Source organism: Fusarium phalaenopsidis (assembly GCF_050370095.1).
Source record: "Fusarium phalaenopsidis strain FUZ10S chromosome Unknown contig_32296, whole genome shotgun sequence".
Taxonomy (NCBI): Eukaryota; Fungi; Ascomycota; class Sordariomycetes; order Hypocreales; family Nectriaceae; genus Fusarium; species Fusarium phalaenopsidis.
This window is the reverse complement of record NW_028145408.1, coordinates 2097899-2111267: the sequence shown is the minus strand read 5'-3', so window position 1 is coordinate 2111267 and position 13369 is coordinate 2097899. Positions and strand designations below refer to the sequence as shown.

The window sequence follows — 13369 nt, the reverse complement described above, 5'->3', positions numbered from 1 at the left end:
AGGCACAGGCACAGGGGAAGTGTGTGCCTGACCAAGTGCCTGAAGATCACGTTCCGAAAAGCCATAGCTGGGCCGATAAGAAACAGGGTTTCCGTCGGCTGGAGTAACGTGGGATTGGACTGACTCGAGTTGGACGGCACAGTTGAGGCTGCAGCCGACTTTGACTTTACTTTCTTCTTTATTTAGATGAGCCACCATTAACATGACTAGAGTGTACAGTACAATACTGCTGAGAGACGCCAGCATCTCGACCCCAACCTTGCTGTGACACCCCCATCCCACAGCCATGGACCGGAAGAAACCACCCGTGCCAAGGCTAGTCACTAAAGCGCAACATGGTCTCGGGAGTCGTCGTGACACAGGCTTTGACCAAGCTGGGACTGCCCAGAAATCTCGCCGGTCTAGATTCAACTGTGCGTCATGTTGTGCCACTCGAGGGCCACTTTAGCCGTCCAAACTTTATTCTCAACAGCCGAACAAAGAATTTCACCCCTTCAGAGACCATCGAGCGTGAGAAAGTTATTACTATTATTAAGGCTATTAATGCCGATCCGTGATGCCAATCCGTGACGCCGATCCCCGAGTACCACTACCTAGGTAACTATGCAAAGTCGTGACCCATTCATCATTACAATCCATACTACCAACCAATCGCCCGATATTCATAAGCGATCAAGTCCCAATCCTATGGACTGTACTGCTCCCACTTGATCTTGGCGACATCATCGTAGCACTTCGAGTCGAGTGCGAACTCGTGGCTCGAGTAGGATCCCTCAGGAACCTCCTCCAGCTCGGCACACTGGGGAACCAGGCGGATGGGAGCACAGCCATCGGGGATGTTGCGCTGAATCTCGTTGTTCTCGTCGATCGAGAGACGGGCCTGCTTGATGACGATAAAGTGCTTGCCCTGGTAGTATTCCAGGCTCTCGTCACAGGCAACAAAGGTCTCGGGGAGCATGTAGGTGTAGGGATCGTCGAGAGCGTTCAGCTGAACACCTGGTGTGCCAGGGCCAAAGTTGAGTGAGGCGTCGTAGAGTTGCTTGTTCTCCTTGTTCTGCTGGATGGCCAGGCCGGCAGGAGTGAGGGGAGTGCCGCCGTCAGTGAGGACAGTGGCCTCGCCATCTTGTCGCTGGTCCTTTGTGCCGTTTTGGTAGAAGACGCGGCCGTCCTGCTCAACCACACCAACCAGGCTCAGGCCGGCACCAACGTGAATGGTGGTGATCTCATAGTTGTTGATGGGAGGGTCAAAGTCCTTTGAGTGGTCTGTGACGTTGACGATGAGCTTGAAGCCCGTTGATGTTGAGCGGTCTGGGTAGCGAGGGTTTGTGACAATCTGTGGCTCGACATACCCGTACCTAGGGGCCAACAGGGGTGATGCGGATGCGAGGCCCAGGACGCCCAGGACGAGTGTTGAGGAAATCATGATGTGTGTGTGATTGTGATTGTGACTGTATGGGGGGAGAGTGAAAGTTGGGAGGGGGGTAAAAGTGTCTTTGTCGGGCTGTGTTGTCTGGGACTTGTTGGCGATCCAATGTTGATGAGAGGGGACCGAGATCTTATATGCTTCTTTGAGATGCTCTGATGAGGGTGGTACGTACCTAGTGCAAGTGCAACCTCGGAGTGATTAATACCTGAGGATCCACCCCCGTTATGTTTATACTTCCCGCCACGCGGGTCGAGCAATAAACGAGACACCAGAACTTCAGGAGTACTAAAGAACTCATCATAAGGATAGTAAAGAATTTGGGTAAAATATAATAAGATAAGGAGAAGAATATTATAATCACTGTAATACTTTTGATCATTTTTTTTTTAATTCTTATTATACTCTATTGCCTATCGTTATATGGAGTTAAGCTAAGACCTCTAGGCTGGTGTCTCGCTTTTTTCCTCACATGGATGCCCGCTGTGTTCTTCTGTCTTGTTGGTCTTCACTTGTTGCGTCATGTGGTTCGACCAAACCTTTTTACCTTCCATCGTCTCCCCGAATAATGCATGCATTTCTGAGATCAACCCAGCCTCCACTCCTCAACAACCAATCCTCCATTGCAGGCCGTTAGGGTGGTGGCGGTATCATGCCGAGTCTGGTCCAGTGCTGAACTGTGGGTTAGTACTTCTCCACAGTCTATTTTAGATGGACTCGGCTATTTTCTGGTGACTTCCCCTACGTGCTGAGGCCATCACGGCGTTATTTGCAGGTAGCCCATTACAAGATGCTTTGTTGAGGCTCTTCCGGCCAAATTCGCGGCGATTGAGAACCCCTTTTGACTTGTCATTCTATAATTCATGCTCTAGGATAAACTTTTGTAATGCTACCGTGTTCTTTTGGCTGGGTTACATGCTCTGAAGCCTCCCTTGGGTCCTCATCGAGCCGTTTTGACACTACCATGATCCGACAAGTGAGCTCCGGAGAGAATCCAGGCGGCGAGCTGAAGCAGCTCCACTATGCCGGGTGTGGAGGTTGTGGATCCTTCCTTAGTGGGCCGATCGACCGCTGGCGCAGGAAGTCGCGGCCGGGTGGGTGGATCATGGCCGGCCACCAGGGCAGCCACGGATGGCCTCGCGGCTGCCAGCGTATGGCTACAGGGATGCAAGCTGCGGGGAGTCCCCTGTGGAGCGCTGCACAGGCGATGTCGGGGCCCTGAAATACGAGGGGCCCTGCGCTAGAGCGACTGCCATTTCGTCATCCTGTCCCGGCCGAGCCTTCCGCTGCACACCAACCACCGACCTACACCTGCCCGAAGATGGGGAATGGCAAGAGACAGCCATGAGCCGAGACCGCCCAGACCAGGCCATCCCGATCATGGATGGAATGGTGTTGACAGCTGAAAAATTCTCCGTAGTCTGCTTTCTTTGTTGAAAGATTTTTCTCTGCCTATTTCTCCTATCTAGATGATGCAACAAGCAAATGAATATCATCATGGCAGACCCAATGATTGACGCAAATCAAGATTATGATGCACATCCCAACCTCGTTACAAAACAGAGAAAAAGGGACCCAGAGAAGCACCAAATCCGGGGATCCCAGTGATCAACGGGTCCCTAAAATGTGCCCCTTCGTCCCTCAGAGCAATTGTTTCGTCACATGCTGCAAAATCCATTGGCTTTTCTGGCCGGTGAAACCCAATTGTGTGGAACCAACCATCGTTTTAGTATCAAGTTGAAAAAGCCGACAGCGGGGATCCCGATCCGAACAAAGGGATACTCCATGTGTGATGATGAAGGATCGCACAGCAGCCCAGCCTCGATTATTTGCGAAATTGCGACCGACGCTTCCTCTGACAGGTGCTCCATGCATTACACGCAAGCTCGATCGCGTGGCATTGCAGCACATTACGGCATGAGGCTTTGTTGAGCCACGGATCATGGTCAGTCAACGTCCATGACGTTCTGTCTCGGTTGTCGACAAACATTACGAAGATCTCCGGTTTCACATTCCTTGAGAATGATATCACAGAGGGACCCTGAACACCTCGCCTAGGTGTCATGGCGATGACCACTCGTTCAGCTGATTATATCATAAATGTGGTCCGATCCACTGGGTCACAGATATGAGATGACAGGACATTCATCCGAGCTCATGACCCCTCCATAGTGCGTGTTTCGATATATCGACATGTTGGTGGTCAATGGGGTAGTTTGACGAGCTTGTAGGATCTAAGGAGGATTCGATTCGATCCCTCACCCTCTAATATCCGTCAGTTAGAGACGCGATGAGCCATCCAAGCTTTGCTTGATAACTTGCCTGGTCCATGTCGTTGTATCAGTATCAAGCCGTATGGAATGTAAAAGACGGGTGGTGTCAGTCAGCCCGGTCCGAGCCGAACACTCTCGAAGCATGGTGTCTCAGATACACATAGCTTTCCACTGTTGCATGTCAACGAAATAGAGGGGGAAGTGGTCTAACCCACTTGAAGCCGTGAAGAATTAATTGCACATTTTCGTTTGCAATAGTCGGTGAGGTTGTGAGCCCTGAAAACACGCGGAACACCACAGCGAGTATGCACATTTGTTCTTGTCTCACGTTGGCTGTGCCTTAATCCAGTTCGCCGCAGCAGCAACCAACCGTCCAAGCATCGGCCTCACATAACATCCAATTAACAGCATCGCCCAGTTCTGAAAATAGACATCCGAACCACACCAGGCACACATTCACAGTTCGCATCGACCGCCCGCCCGTCCGCCTAGGCGCGAGGCAATCGCACTCAAGGTTCTCCCTCGGCCTGCATGCCACCCAACTCGGTTCCGCGGCCAATAAGCCTTGGCCAGCTTTCGGTAGGCCTCCCTTAGCGGACTTGATACACTTTTTTCAACCAACCGCACCGCCAACCAGAGGTGAATGGTATGATAATCTGCTCTCTGAGTGAGGGGTTCGGTTGGTCTGTTGGCTGCAGAGCAGACGCGCAGGAGGGGTGATCGAGTCCGTCATTGGAACCTGCCGACCGAGTTGTCTGTGATAAGGCACAATGGGAGTGCACCTTAGCATTGCGTTGACGCCATTGAGACAAGAAGGATCAGGCACTTTACTGAGGGGAGCAAGAGTTATAAAGTAAGCTCAAGTTTCTGCCGTCTTGTTAGCTTTTCTTTTCGAAGTATCCTCTCTCGAAGTCTCAGAAGCAACCTAGTTCATGAGCAGAAGACGATCCCCCTCCCATCACCAGTCCGAGTCCACAATGTCATCGCCTGTGGACTCGGGCTGTTCCCCGGATTGTAAGTGCCCGTCAGCTTGAAGTCATCATGTGGGGATGAAACACCGCTCACTAACACCGCCCCGGCTGTGAAATAGACTTCGGCGACGACATGTTTCCCCCGATAGATCCTCATGAGGATCTTGTGGGGCAGTGGACGCAAGCCGAACTTTTGGTTCAGGATGTAGATCCTTTTGGTTTCACGAACCAAGAAGGATTGCAGGATGTGATTTCGGGCTCCATGCCTCAAATGGCCATGGACCTTCCAGTGCTCGACGGTGGTTTTCTTCCCGGGACGAGTGAGACGGAACCGCATCTCCAAACTATTGACCCGGCTTGTTTGAGCCTTCTGACATCCGCCCACTCCGGTCTTGATCTTTCCTCGGCGACCTCGCATGAAGCATTCCAAGCTTCGACATCACCTTCTGGCTCACAGGGCGCACCTCCTCCTCTATAGAGAACCCCAGTGCCCTCCGCCAGTAATGATGTTGACTCTTTGGTTTACTCCAGTGAGGTCTTGAGCAATGATGATCAGGCCCAGTTACACACATTTACCTCGGATGTGGAATCTTCCTCTGCTGACACTTCTGGTGGAAACAGCTCGGGATCAGAGAACAGTGAAAGGTTCAAGTTCGAAGAAGATCCTCTCATTCGTATGAAAAAAGACGAATGTGTAAAAGATGGAATATTCTTTTGCAACTGGGGGAGCTGCCACAAACAGTTTGGCAACAACTCCGGGAGAACGTACGCTCACCTGTCCCTCGCAAACTTGTATCTGTTCCCATGCTAACTTGAGTGCAGAAAGCATCTTCGTTCGCACTATAAACCTGTATACTGTCCTTGGCCCGGATGTACACACAAGAGTGCTTGGCCAAGGGAGATGCGCAAGCACTTCAACTCTCACCGGTCGAAGAAGTCTTGCAAGTGTCCTCTTTGTCCTGTAATGTTCACACGCAATTATAACCTTCCACGGCACCTGCGGGAAGTCCATGGCGGGAAGAAGAGGACACGATGATAGGAGACGTGGTAGCGTGTTAGCATAATCGTTAGTTTTTAATGGACACTCTTTGGTACTTCTACACCTTTGCCCCCTGTGTCTATTCCAAGAAGCGTGGCTCTGTGCAAGTAAAACACCCAGTAGTGTCTATGGCAGTATGTTTGCATTGGCTCTTGTCCATGTCTTTCCTCGCCATGGAGTTGCTCATCTCGCCGAGCAAAGCCGCCATTCGACTACGGCGTGGTAAAATCAAAGGCAGAGCCGGATTACGATAACTTCTTGACGATAAAATGGTTTAGAGGTATCATAAGTACATTGCTTAATGCAGAAGCACTATAGAAATCATGTAATGGTCGAGGAGAGATAATCTCCCACGTGAATTCACTCGTATATGAATGCATATGTCGGCAATACACAACGATAATAGTGGCCAAATCGAAGGGCAATTCCAACCCGCAAATCGTATCTTTCGCATTATCACAATGTCACGCCTCCCTGAGATTCTCCATCGCTATCAGAAAACTCCTCGTCATCTTTCAAGTCTGCCTCAGTTGCTGGGGCGGTTTCTATCTATTGTCAGGTTCCTGATGAGCATGAGACATATACTGAACTTACCTTCATCTGTCTCGTACTCTCCGAGTAACTCATATTCGAAATCGGAAGAGTCAAACGGCATGTCCTCGGACGTAGTAATGTTGGTTATCGAGTCCGGTTGTAAAACGACACTCGTCCGTTGAAGGGCGATATGATCTTGGAGCATGTTGCCGATGTCCCTACCTACCTTTCCCAAGAGGGCTCTCTGTTCTAGAAACAGAGGGTCTTCTTCCGCTTTGTGGAGGATAATCGGGCGCCAGTTCGTGTATACTTTCTGGTGGGAGTCTGGTTCCACGTAGAAACCTGGGTGGTGTCTGAAGTACAGCTTGCAGCAGAGACAAGCAAGCTTGCTGCAGGCTATGTAGCGGTCGTTCTCAACGAAGACACGATTACCTTTGTGGAAAAACTCCAACATCTGCAGTTCCGCGTGGACCCTTGATTGCATATCGCCCTTGTCATACATGGTCCTCACTTTGGTTTCAAGTCCAGTCTGCTCATCTAGTCTCGTGAGGAACTCTTGGAACTCCTCGATCCTTGGGTCTCCAGCACGGAGAATACGCCTGGTGATCGAATGGAGAGTAGTTTGTACGTCGGGGGGGGGGACGATCGCTGGTTGAGGAGCAGGAACCGCGGCCACACGATAGCTGCTGAGAAGTATACCCAAACGACTGGCGTCCTCGACAAGCTGCTTCGGTACCCGAATGCGCTCAGCCAAACGCCCTACAAAATGCCTGATAGCTCGGAAAGATATAGCATGTTCAAGGGTTGCACTATCCTCACGGCTGAGGACCTGCAGTGTTGTCATATGAGGATCCTCCCGAGCTCGATACGCAGCATGGCATAAAGACAAGGTGTCCGCCGTGATGTCGAACCGAAACTGGGGAAGCCAGCTCTTAAGCGCTTCAAGGTCTGGATATCAGTTAGCGTAATGCCTTTCGAAGTTCAATAGTTCCGGTATCTAACCACTCGTCATAGTGCTCGACGCTGTAGTCGACAAGTAACTCTGGCATTTCCTCGTTGCATTCCGTAGTATGTTGCATTCCTTCTGGATCCTGGGAGTGCCAAACTGTACAGAGTCCTCCGTCAGTCTATCCTCCAACTCTTTTCTGTGCAGCTCGTCAAGTGCCTCGGCCCCTTGTAAACTGTCAAGAACACGATCCAAGAAATCAACAACTCTCGATGTTGGAGTGACATTCCCGGCCACCCAGAACATGAAACAGTCAGGTTGGTCCTCGACAGCGATAGATGTCGTCGTGTCGCCGCCTTTCTTGTAGTCGCAGATGAAGCAGAGGTTCCTCAGAAGTCTGCGACGGGTGGCTTCCAAAGTCGATAAGTTGTAGTTTGTGGTGACATGAGGGCCTTCGGCTTTTCTGAGGATTGAAAAGAGGGCCAAGAACTCGAAGAAACGGGATAGAATTCTTGAATAGGGACTCATTCTGGGTGTTAAAGGACTCATTTCTGCAGCCAAGTTGTTCGTTAAGACAGTTGAGATCATTGGTATCAGAGGGGAATTCCAAACTTGAAGTTTCTCATCCGTGTCCAGATTATATAAATACTTCTCCCCGATAACGTCCAAGGATATCTCTTCCATCGCGAGCATGAGCCTAATCCGCTTGCACTGGAGTTCACGTGTCTTGGTGCCTTATTTCCAGTTTCACTTTCCAGGATGGTCGGCCTCCCGCGTTAGGGGAACCGGGCTATGAATCATGGTGGTTGGAGCAACAGAGACGGGTCATTGGACAAACCTCAAGAGCGATTTTCGACAACGCTTACAAGGCAGATCATTTATGGCGTGAGATTGAAATAAGGCTGAAAGCCTGATAGCGATGATGAGGGTCCCCAACAAGAGAGGTCCTTCATCAATGTGTCATGGTTGCGAATGCGTGAACCTTGCTCAGTCCACCCTATAGCTGAAGGGGATAATGGGAAAATATTCCATTAGGCATTGTTCAATTAATAAAGACAGCATTATTGAATTGTGGTATGCAAGAATAATTCCTTTGTAGCAATTATGCGCGTAACAATTGACTAGCTATGTTGTTGTAGTCTTTGTGTTGAAGAACGAATGCAAAGTCCCTCGGGACCTCGCACGATTCGAGTTGAGGCAGTTGGGGTTGAAAGCGGAGACAATGGATGCATGTGAGCGGCCCAACGACAGACCTCGCGATAAAGGTGGGGGTCTTTTGAACCGTGGGCCTCATCTTACGGCTGTTTAAGACATGCACTATTTTGGAATGTAAAATATCTAGTCTAAACGATATCACCAGAAACAAGGAAACAAATGTTTTCTTGTTTATCGACTTCAGCTGGCCGGTTTCATCGTATCCTATCCTCCATTCAGCTCGTCAGTGTCTCAACTAGGCAGCGGGTTGCGATATAAAAGCGGGTCCAGTGTCCAAAACCACAGGGCACCGAGCACTGTAACAGCCCGGGCTCCATACTTTTGGTCGCGCTAAAATGCGGGGCAGATGCCACTGTCGCAGACCATTTACAGGGGCTGGTTGGGCTTCGCGAGGTGCCAGGCAAGAATTTCCAGGCCAGGCGATTTGGCGCGACGCGCTGTCTTGCAGCAGCAGCTCGTGCTCGTCCATCCAGGCGGGCCTCTCGGGCGGGCTCCACTAAAATTTGGTTAGCAGATGCACCTGCTGCATCCACCGTTTTGCGAATGGATGGGAAAATCAACGGCGACGGAAACAAAATCCGAGAGCTCCCCTCACTTTATCTCCAGCCCAAAACATCCACATTCCATCCATTTCATCATCGCCCTCCCTGGGTCTCGTCTCGTCTCGCTCCGTCGCTCGACTCTGGCTGCTCGCCGCTGCCAGCTTCGCCCGTCATGTTGTTGCTGGACCGACTTCCTAATGAGGTGCTGCACAGTATCGCCTCCTTCCTCCACAAGAAGTACGACCTAGCTGCTCTATCGCGCGTCAACCGACACTGCTATCATATTGCGAGCCCCATTCTCTGGAAGCGCGAGGTCAAGTCGGACAGGCCAGGCGCACTACATTGGGCCGTGGAGCATGAAGACATCGATCTATTGCGCCGCGCCCTCGAGGCCGGTGTTGACCCCTCGCGTCTAGCCTATGCTCACAGGCCCAAGCCACGAATCGATTCGCGTCACAAGTGGTGGAACTATCACAGCTCATACTACGATGATCCCGAATGGCGCGTCGACGACGACGACGAGTCTGTCGACCTGGACCCATCATATGTTCTACACGACACCTGCGATTGTTTCGAGAGCGGCTGCGACGATGGAATCTTTAGCGACTGTCGATGGGAAGCTATCCATGTCGCCGCTAGCAAAGGGCGCATCGACATGATCGAGGTGCTTCTTGACAAGGGCGCATATATCGAGGCATCCTCCTGGGGACTCTGTCTCTGTCGTCCTCACCTTCCCATGGAGGCCTTTAGCGACTCGCAAGATATCGAAGAGGAAGAGCTTGAGGATCTGCATGGTGGAAACTGGACACCTCTGCATGTTGCCATATGCCACGGCCAGTTCGAGACCGCCAAGTTTCTGCTAAGCCGCGGGGCTTCCACCGTCATTTACCAGGGTATCGATTTCGAGCTTGACCCCAACGTCTGGCGAGATGAAGATGCTGCCCATGATTCAAGTCGTTTCCGACTCACCGCGATGCACCACGCTGCCAAGCACGACATGCTCCCCTTACTGCGGCTCCTTGTGGAAGGAAAGCTTCAGGAAAACATCGATGCAGAAGGCCCTTTCATGGGAACGCCCCTGTTCCAGGCCATTTGGTACGGACATTGGGACACCGCGGTTCCGTATCTCATTGAGAAAGGCGCCAATATTGACACCAGGCTCATCGAGACGGGATTGACACCTCTTATGATGGCGTGCTTCTCGCGTCGGTTTGACGATGCTGCCAAGCTCATCGACCTGGGCGCAGACGTCAACACGGTCTCAAGGCACCGGTTCAGCATTCTTCATCTGATTCTCGGACCTGGCCAAGTCAGACCTGACGAGTTTGCCGATCCTTACGATCCCCCGAAGCCCACCAGCAAGATCACCGAGATCGAGATCATCCAAAAGTTCATCGACAAGAAGTTCGATGTAAACGCCCGTGACTCCCTCTTGGGGATGACGCCCCTGATGCATGCGAGCTCGAGCTGTAACACGGATGCTATGAAGGCGTTAATCGACAGCGGAGCTGACGTTAATGCCTTGGATCATGAGGGACTGAGCGCCCTTTCTCGAGTCGGTGAAATGGCCGAAGGATCCGCTATTCTTGGACTATGCGACGCCGGAGAGATGCTTCTCGACGCGGGGGCATCGATGAAAGACTCGACGGAAGACCTGACACCTCTGAACATAATCTGCGCCCGACGCTGCGAGCCCTACTTCAGTCGTGATTGGGACCACCAGCACGCCAATTTCGCCGCGCTCCTCATTGAGCGTGGCGCTGATCCAAACGACAAGGGCGTAACCCTGCGCCGCCCATTCACCGAGGCCGTTGTGAACGGCAACTTGAGTCTTGCCCAAGCAATTCTTGAGAATGGCGGCCGGCCGGAGAAGGGTGACCTTGAGGATCTGCTTGACAAGTCAGTACAGGACCCGTATGACGACGGGAAAACCGAGTTTATACTGAGCATGGATTATGCCCAGTATGGCATCACAAGGCCTTCGGATGCCTTCCTGGTGCGCCTCCTCAAGCTGTCACTGGAGGAGCAACTCTGGACGCGGGCTGCTGATCTGATGAAGGCGGTGCCCACGCCGAGGGAAATGCAAAGGGGGCTGATCTTCCACTGCTTGAAGGACCAGTCACCAACCGCGGATGAGCCTTCTGCGCTTATCCAGGTGCTACTAGATCAAGGGCAAGACCCCAATGAGCTTTTCGAGGACGAGCCGCCGCTGTATTACAGTCTCAAGTCGGGTTCCTTCTGGCGCACAACTCCGGTGCTGGTCAACGGTGGAGCGGACGTTCACATGGCCACCAAAGCCATGCCTGACGGTGCATTCATGTACACCATCACTCATGGCTACCAGCCGCAAACCGTACAGATACTATCGAAACACCCGAAGGTGTTGTGTGATAAACCAGAGCGGCTGCATCGGGAGTGCTGGTCATCTATGATCCGTTGGGTGCCCGGCATCTTGAAACCCACGAGGGCTCGCTATGTGCGAGCCGTCGAGCCCAAGTTGAACTGGACCTTTGCAAGCCGACTGATCACAGCAGGTCTAAGAACCGATGTGAAGACGCTGGATGACGTGGACGTCAAAGAAGTTGTGGAACTGGCGATTCCCAAAGGGGTTCCGATGGGAGTTGAGGGACGCAAAGTGCTGGACGCACTTGATATTCCCTATGTGGAACCGACGATTCAGTCTGAAGACGAAGAAGATGAAGATGATATAGAAGAAGACTATGAAGCTGGGGGAAGCGACGTGAGCGAGGACATTGATGACGACTCGAGTCTATCGGAAATGGATGATGGATATGACGGCTTCGGGCTGTTCCCACCATTCCCTGAAGACTCTGATGAGGATGAAGACTCGGAAGGGGGATGGCAGGACGATGACGGGGAGAGTGACTTTGATGACGATGACGACGACGGGTTGATGCCGATTCCCGTACCCTTACTATTTGGATTCCTTATGTGAGGAGCGAAGAGGGAAAATTGATCATGTATGGATATGAATGTTCTGTTTGCGGCGGCCTGGCATGGCTTTGGGTTGGCGCTATATGGGATATACAGTATGGGGGACATCTATCTATAGGTATGAAGGGACGGGAACCGGAACCCTGGGACAGGCTGGACGGACAGGGATTTCACGACATGAATAAATGTGGTAATGCTTCTGTGGAGTTGACGACATGATGAAGCTGAGGTCCAAGGTTGTGCAGAGGTGAGGTGAGCGCGTATGGATGTAGGTGAGGTTTCGGTGTAAGATGGGTGGTTAGGTGAGTTGTACAAGTCCAAGAGTTGATGTTCCTGTCCGGCAACCTCTCTCAGAGACTACATGGAATGATGCTTGAGCTGGAAGAGTGATCGAGACAAGTTCTCATGGACAATGGAAGATCTACGACAAGTTCATGATGGTCAGAGTTGCACCAGGACAATAACCCCCGAGAGGTCGGCTTCTCCCTCCGATGGACTATTACGCTCAGTCGGAGATGTCACGGTGTTGCGGGACAAGGAATAGAGAAGCAAGGAAAAGAACCCTGAGGGCCAGACGCCGCCCGGCCGAGGGCGCCTAAAGAGGGATATGGACATGGATCTCATCTCATCGACTTGAGGGGAGATGGGATCCAATGCGGGGGAGGGACGAACTGGCGCGTGGAGGCGGAGGGCGGAGGTGGAGGCCGGTAGGCGAAATTGTCTATGTTTGGCAACAGTAGCCCAGGTGAGTGAGACGGACGACGGGTCGACTACCGAGACTTGGCTCTTTGTGCATGACTTGTTGCTGTAGCGTCGAGTTGATGGTGCTGCGACACGGAACGCGAGTCGTCGCCCGGAGATGAAAGTGCGAGAGAGAGAGCTTTCCCCCGCACCGGAGGCCGGGGATCTCGGGGCTTGGCTGGGCGAGAAACGGCCGGATGGCGGGACTCCGAATAGCGATGGATGGTGGATAGCACATTAGGATTAGGGGGGAAAGGGCCGATGCGAAGGAGTAATGGTATGATGGCTTGGACTTGAGGCGTTTTCACACTCTGGTGCTCGCTCGTAGGTTGCTCGGAGAACGAAGGATGAGGCGAGGAGGTATGGATATCCATGGACTCACGGGCAAGAATGGTTTGACATGTCTGTTACCCCTGCGACTACGTACGTGACCGGTCTACGATGTGAGTTTTGAGCGATATAATTTCACAAACGGCCATCGTAGATTGAGCGAGATATCTCAGCGAGGCTGGAGTGGAGGTGGCAGAGAAAATCGGTCCATGTGCTCGTGTTGCATCAAATCTTTCCAGGGGAAAGACAGGAATCTAGACCTGCTTCTGCGTGTCCCAGGCATGGATGATTATGCCATTGATATCCAAGATTCCCACAATTGGAAGCTCCTCTGCTCCGTAATTTCATCTTCGAGGTCCATCGCCGTGGAGCCAAGTGTGTGTCAAAAGCAGGCCACGAT

The 13369-nt window shown here is 52.0% G+C and overlaps 2 protein-coding genes across 2 annotated transcripts; one reads left to right on the top strand and one right to left on the bottom strand.

Moving 5' to 3' along the window:
• Nucleotides 1-685: 685 nt before the first annotated feature.
• LRP88_06228 (uncharacterized protein) lies at nt 686-1423 on the bottom strand (the record flags this gene model as incomplete). Its single annotated transcript, XM_083242768.1, has 2 exons — nt 686-1339; nt 1406-1423. 2 exons carry the CDS (start codon nt 1421-1423, stop codon nt 686-688), a joined length of 672 nt encoding a protein of 223 aa, XP_083101704.1.
• A 7692-nt stretch (nt 1424-9115) lies between these two features.
• LRP88_06227 (ankyrin repeat-containing domain protein) lies at nt 9116-11899 on the top strand (the record flags this gene model as incomplete). The annotated part of the gene is made up of 1 exon (XM_083242767.1): nt 9116-11899. One exon carries the CDS (start codon nt 9116-9118, stop codon nt 11897-11899), a length of 2784 nt encoding a protein of 927 aa, XP_083101703.1.
• Between the last annotated feature and the right edge of the window lie 1470 nt (nt 11900-13369).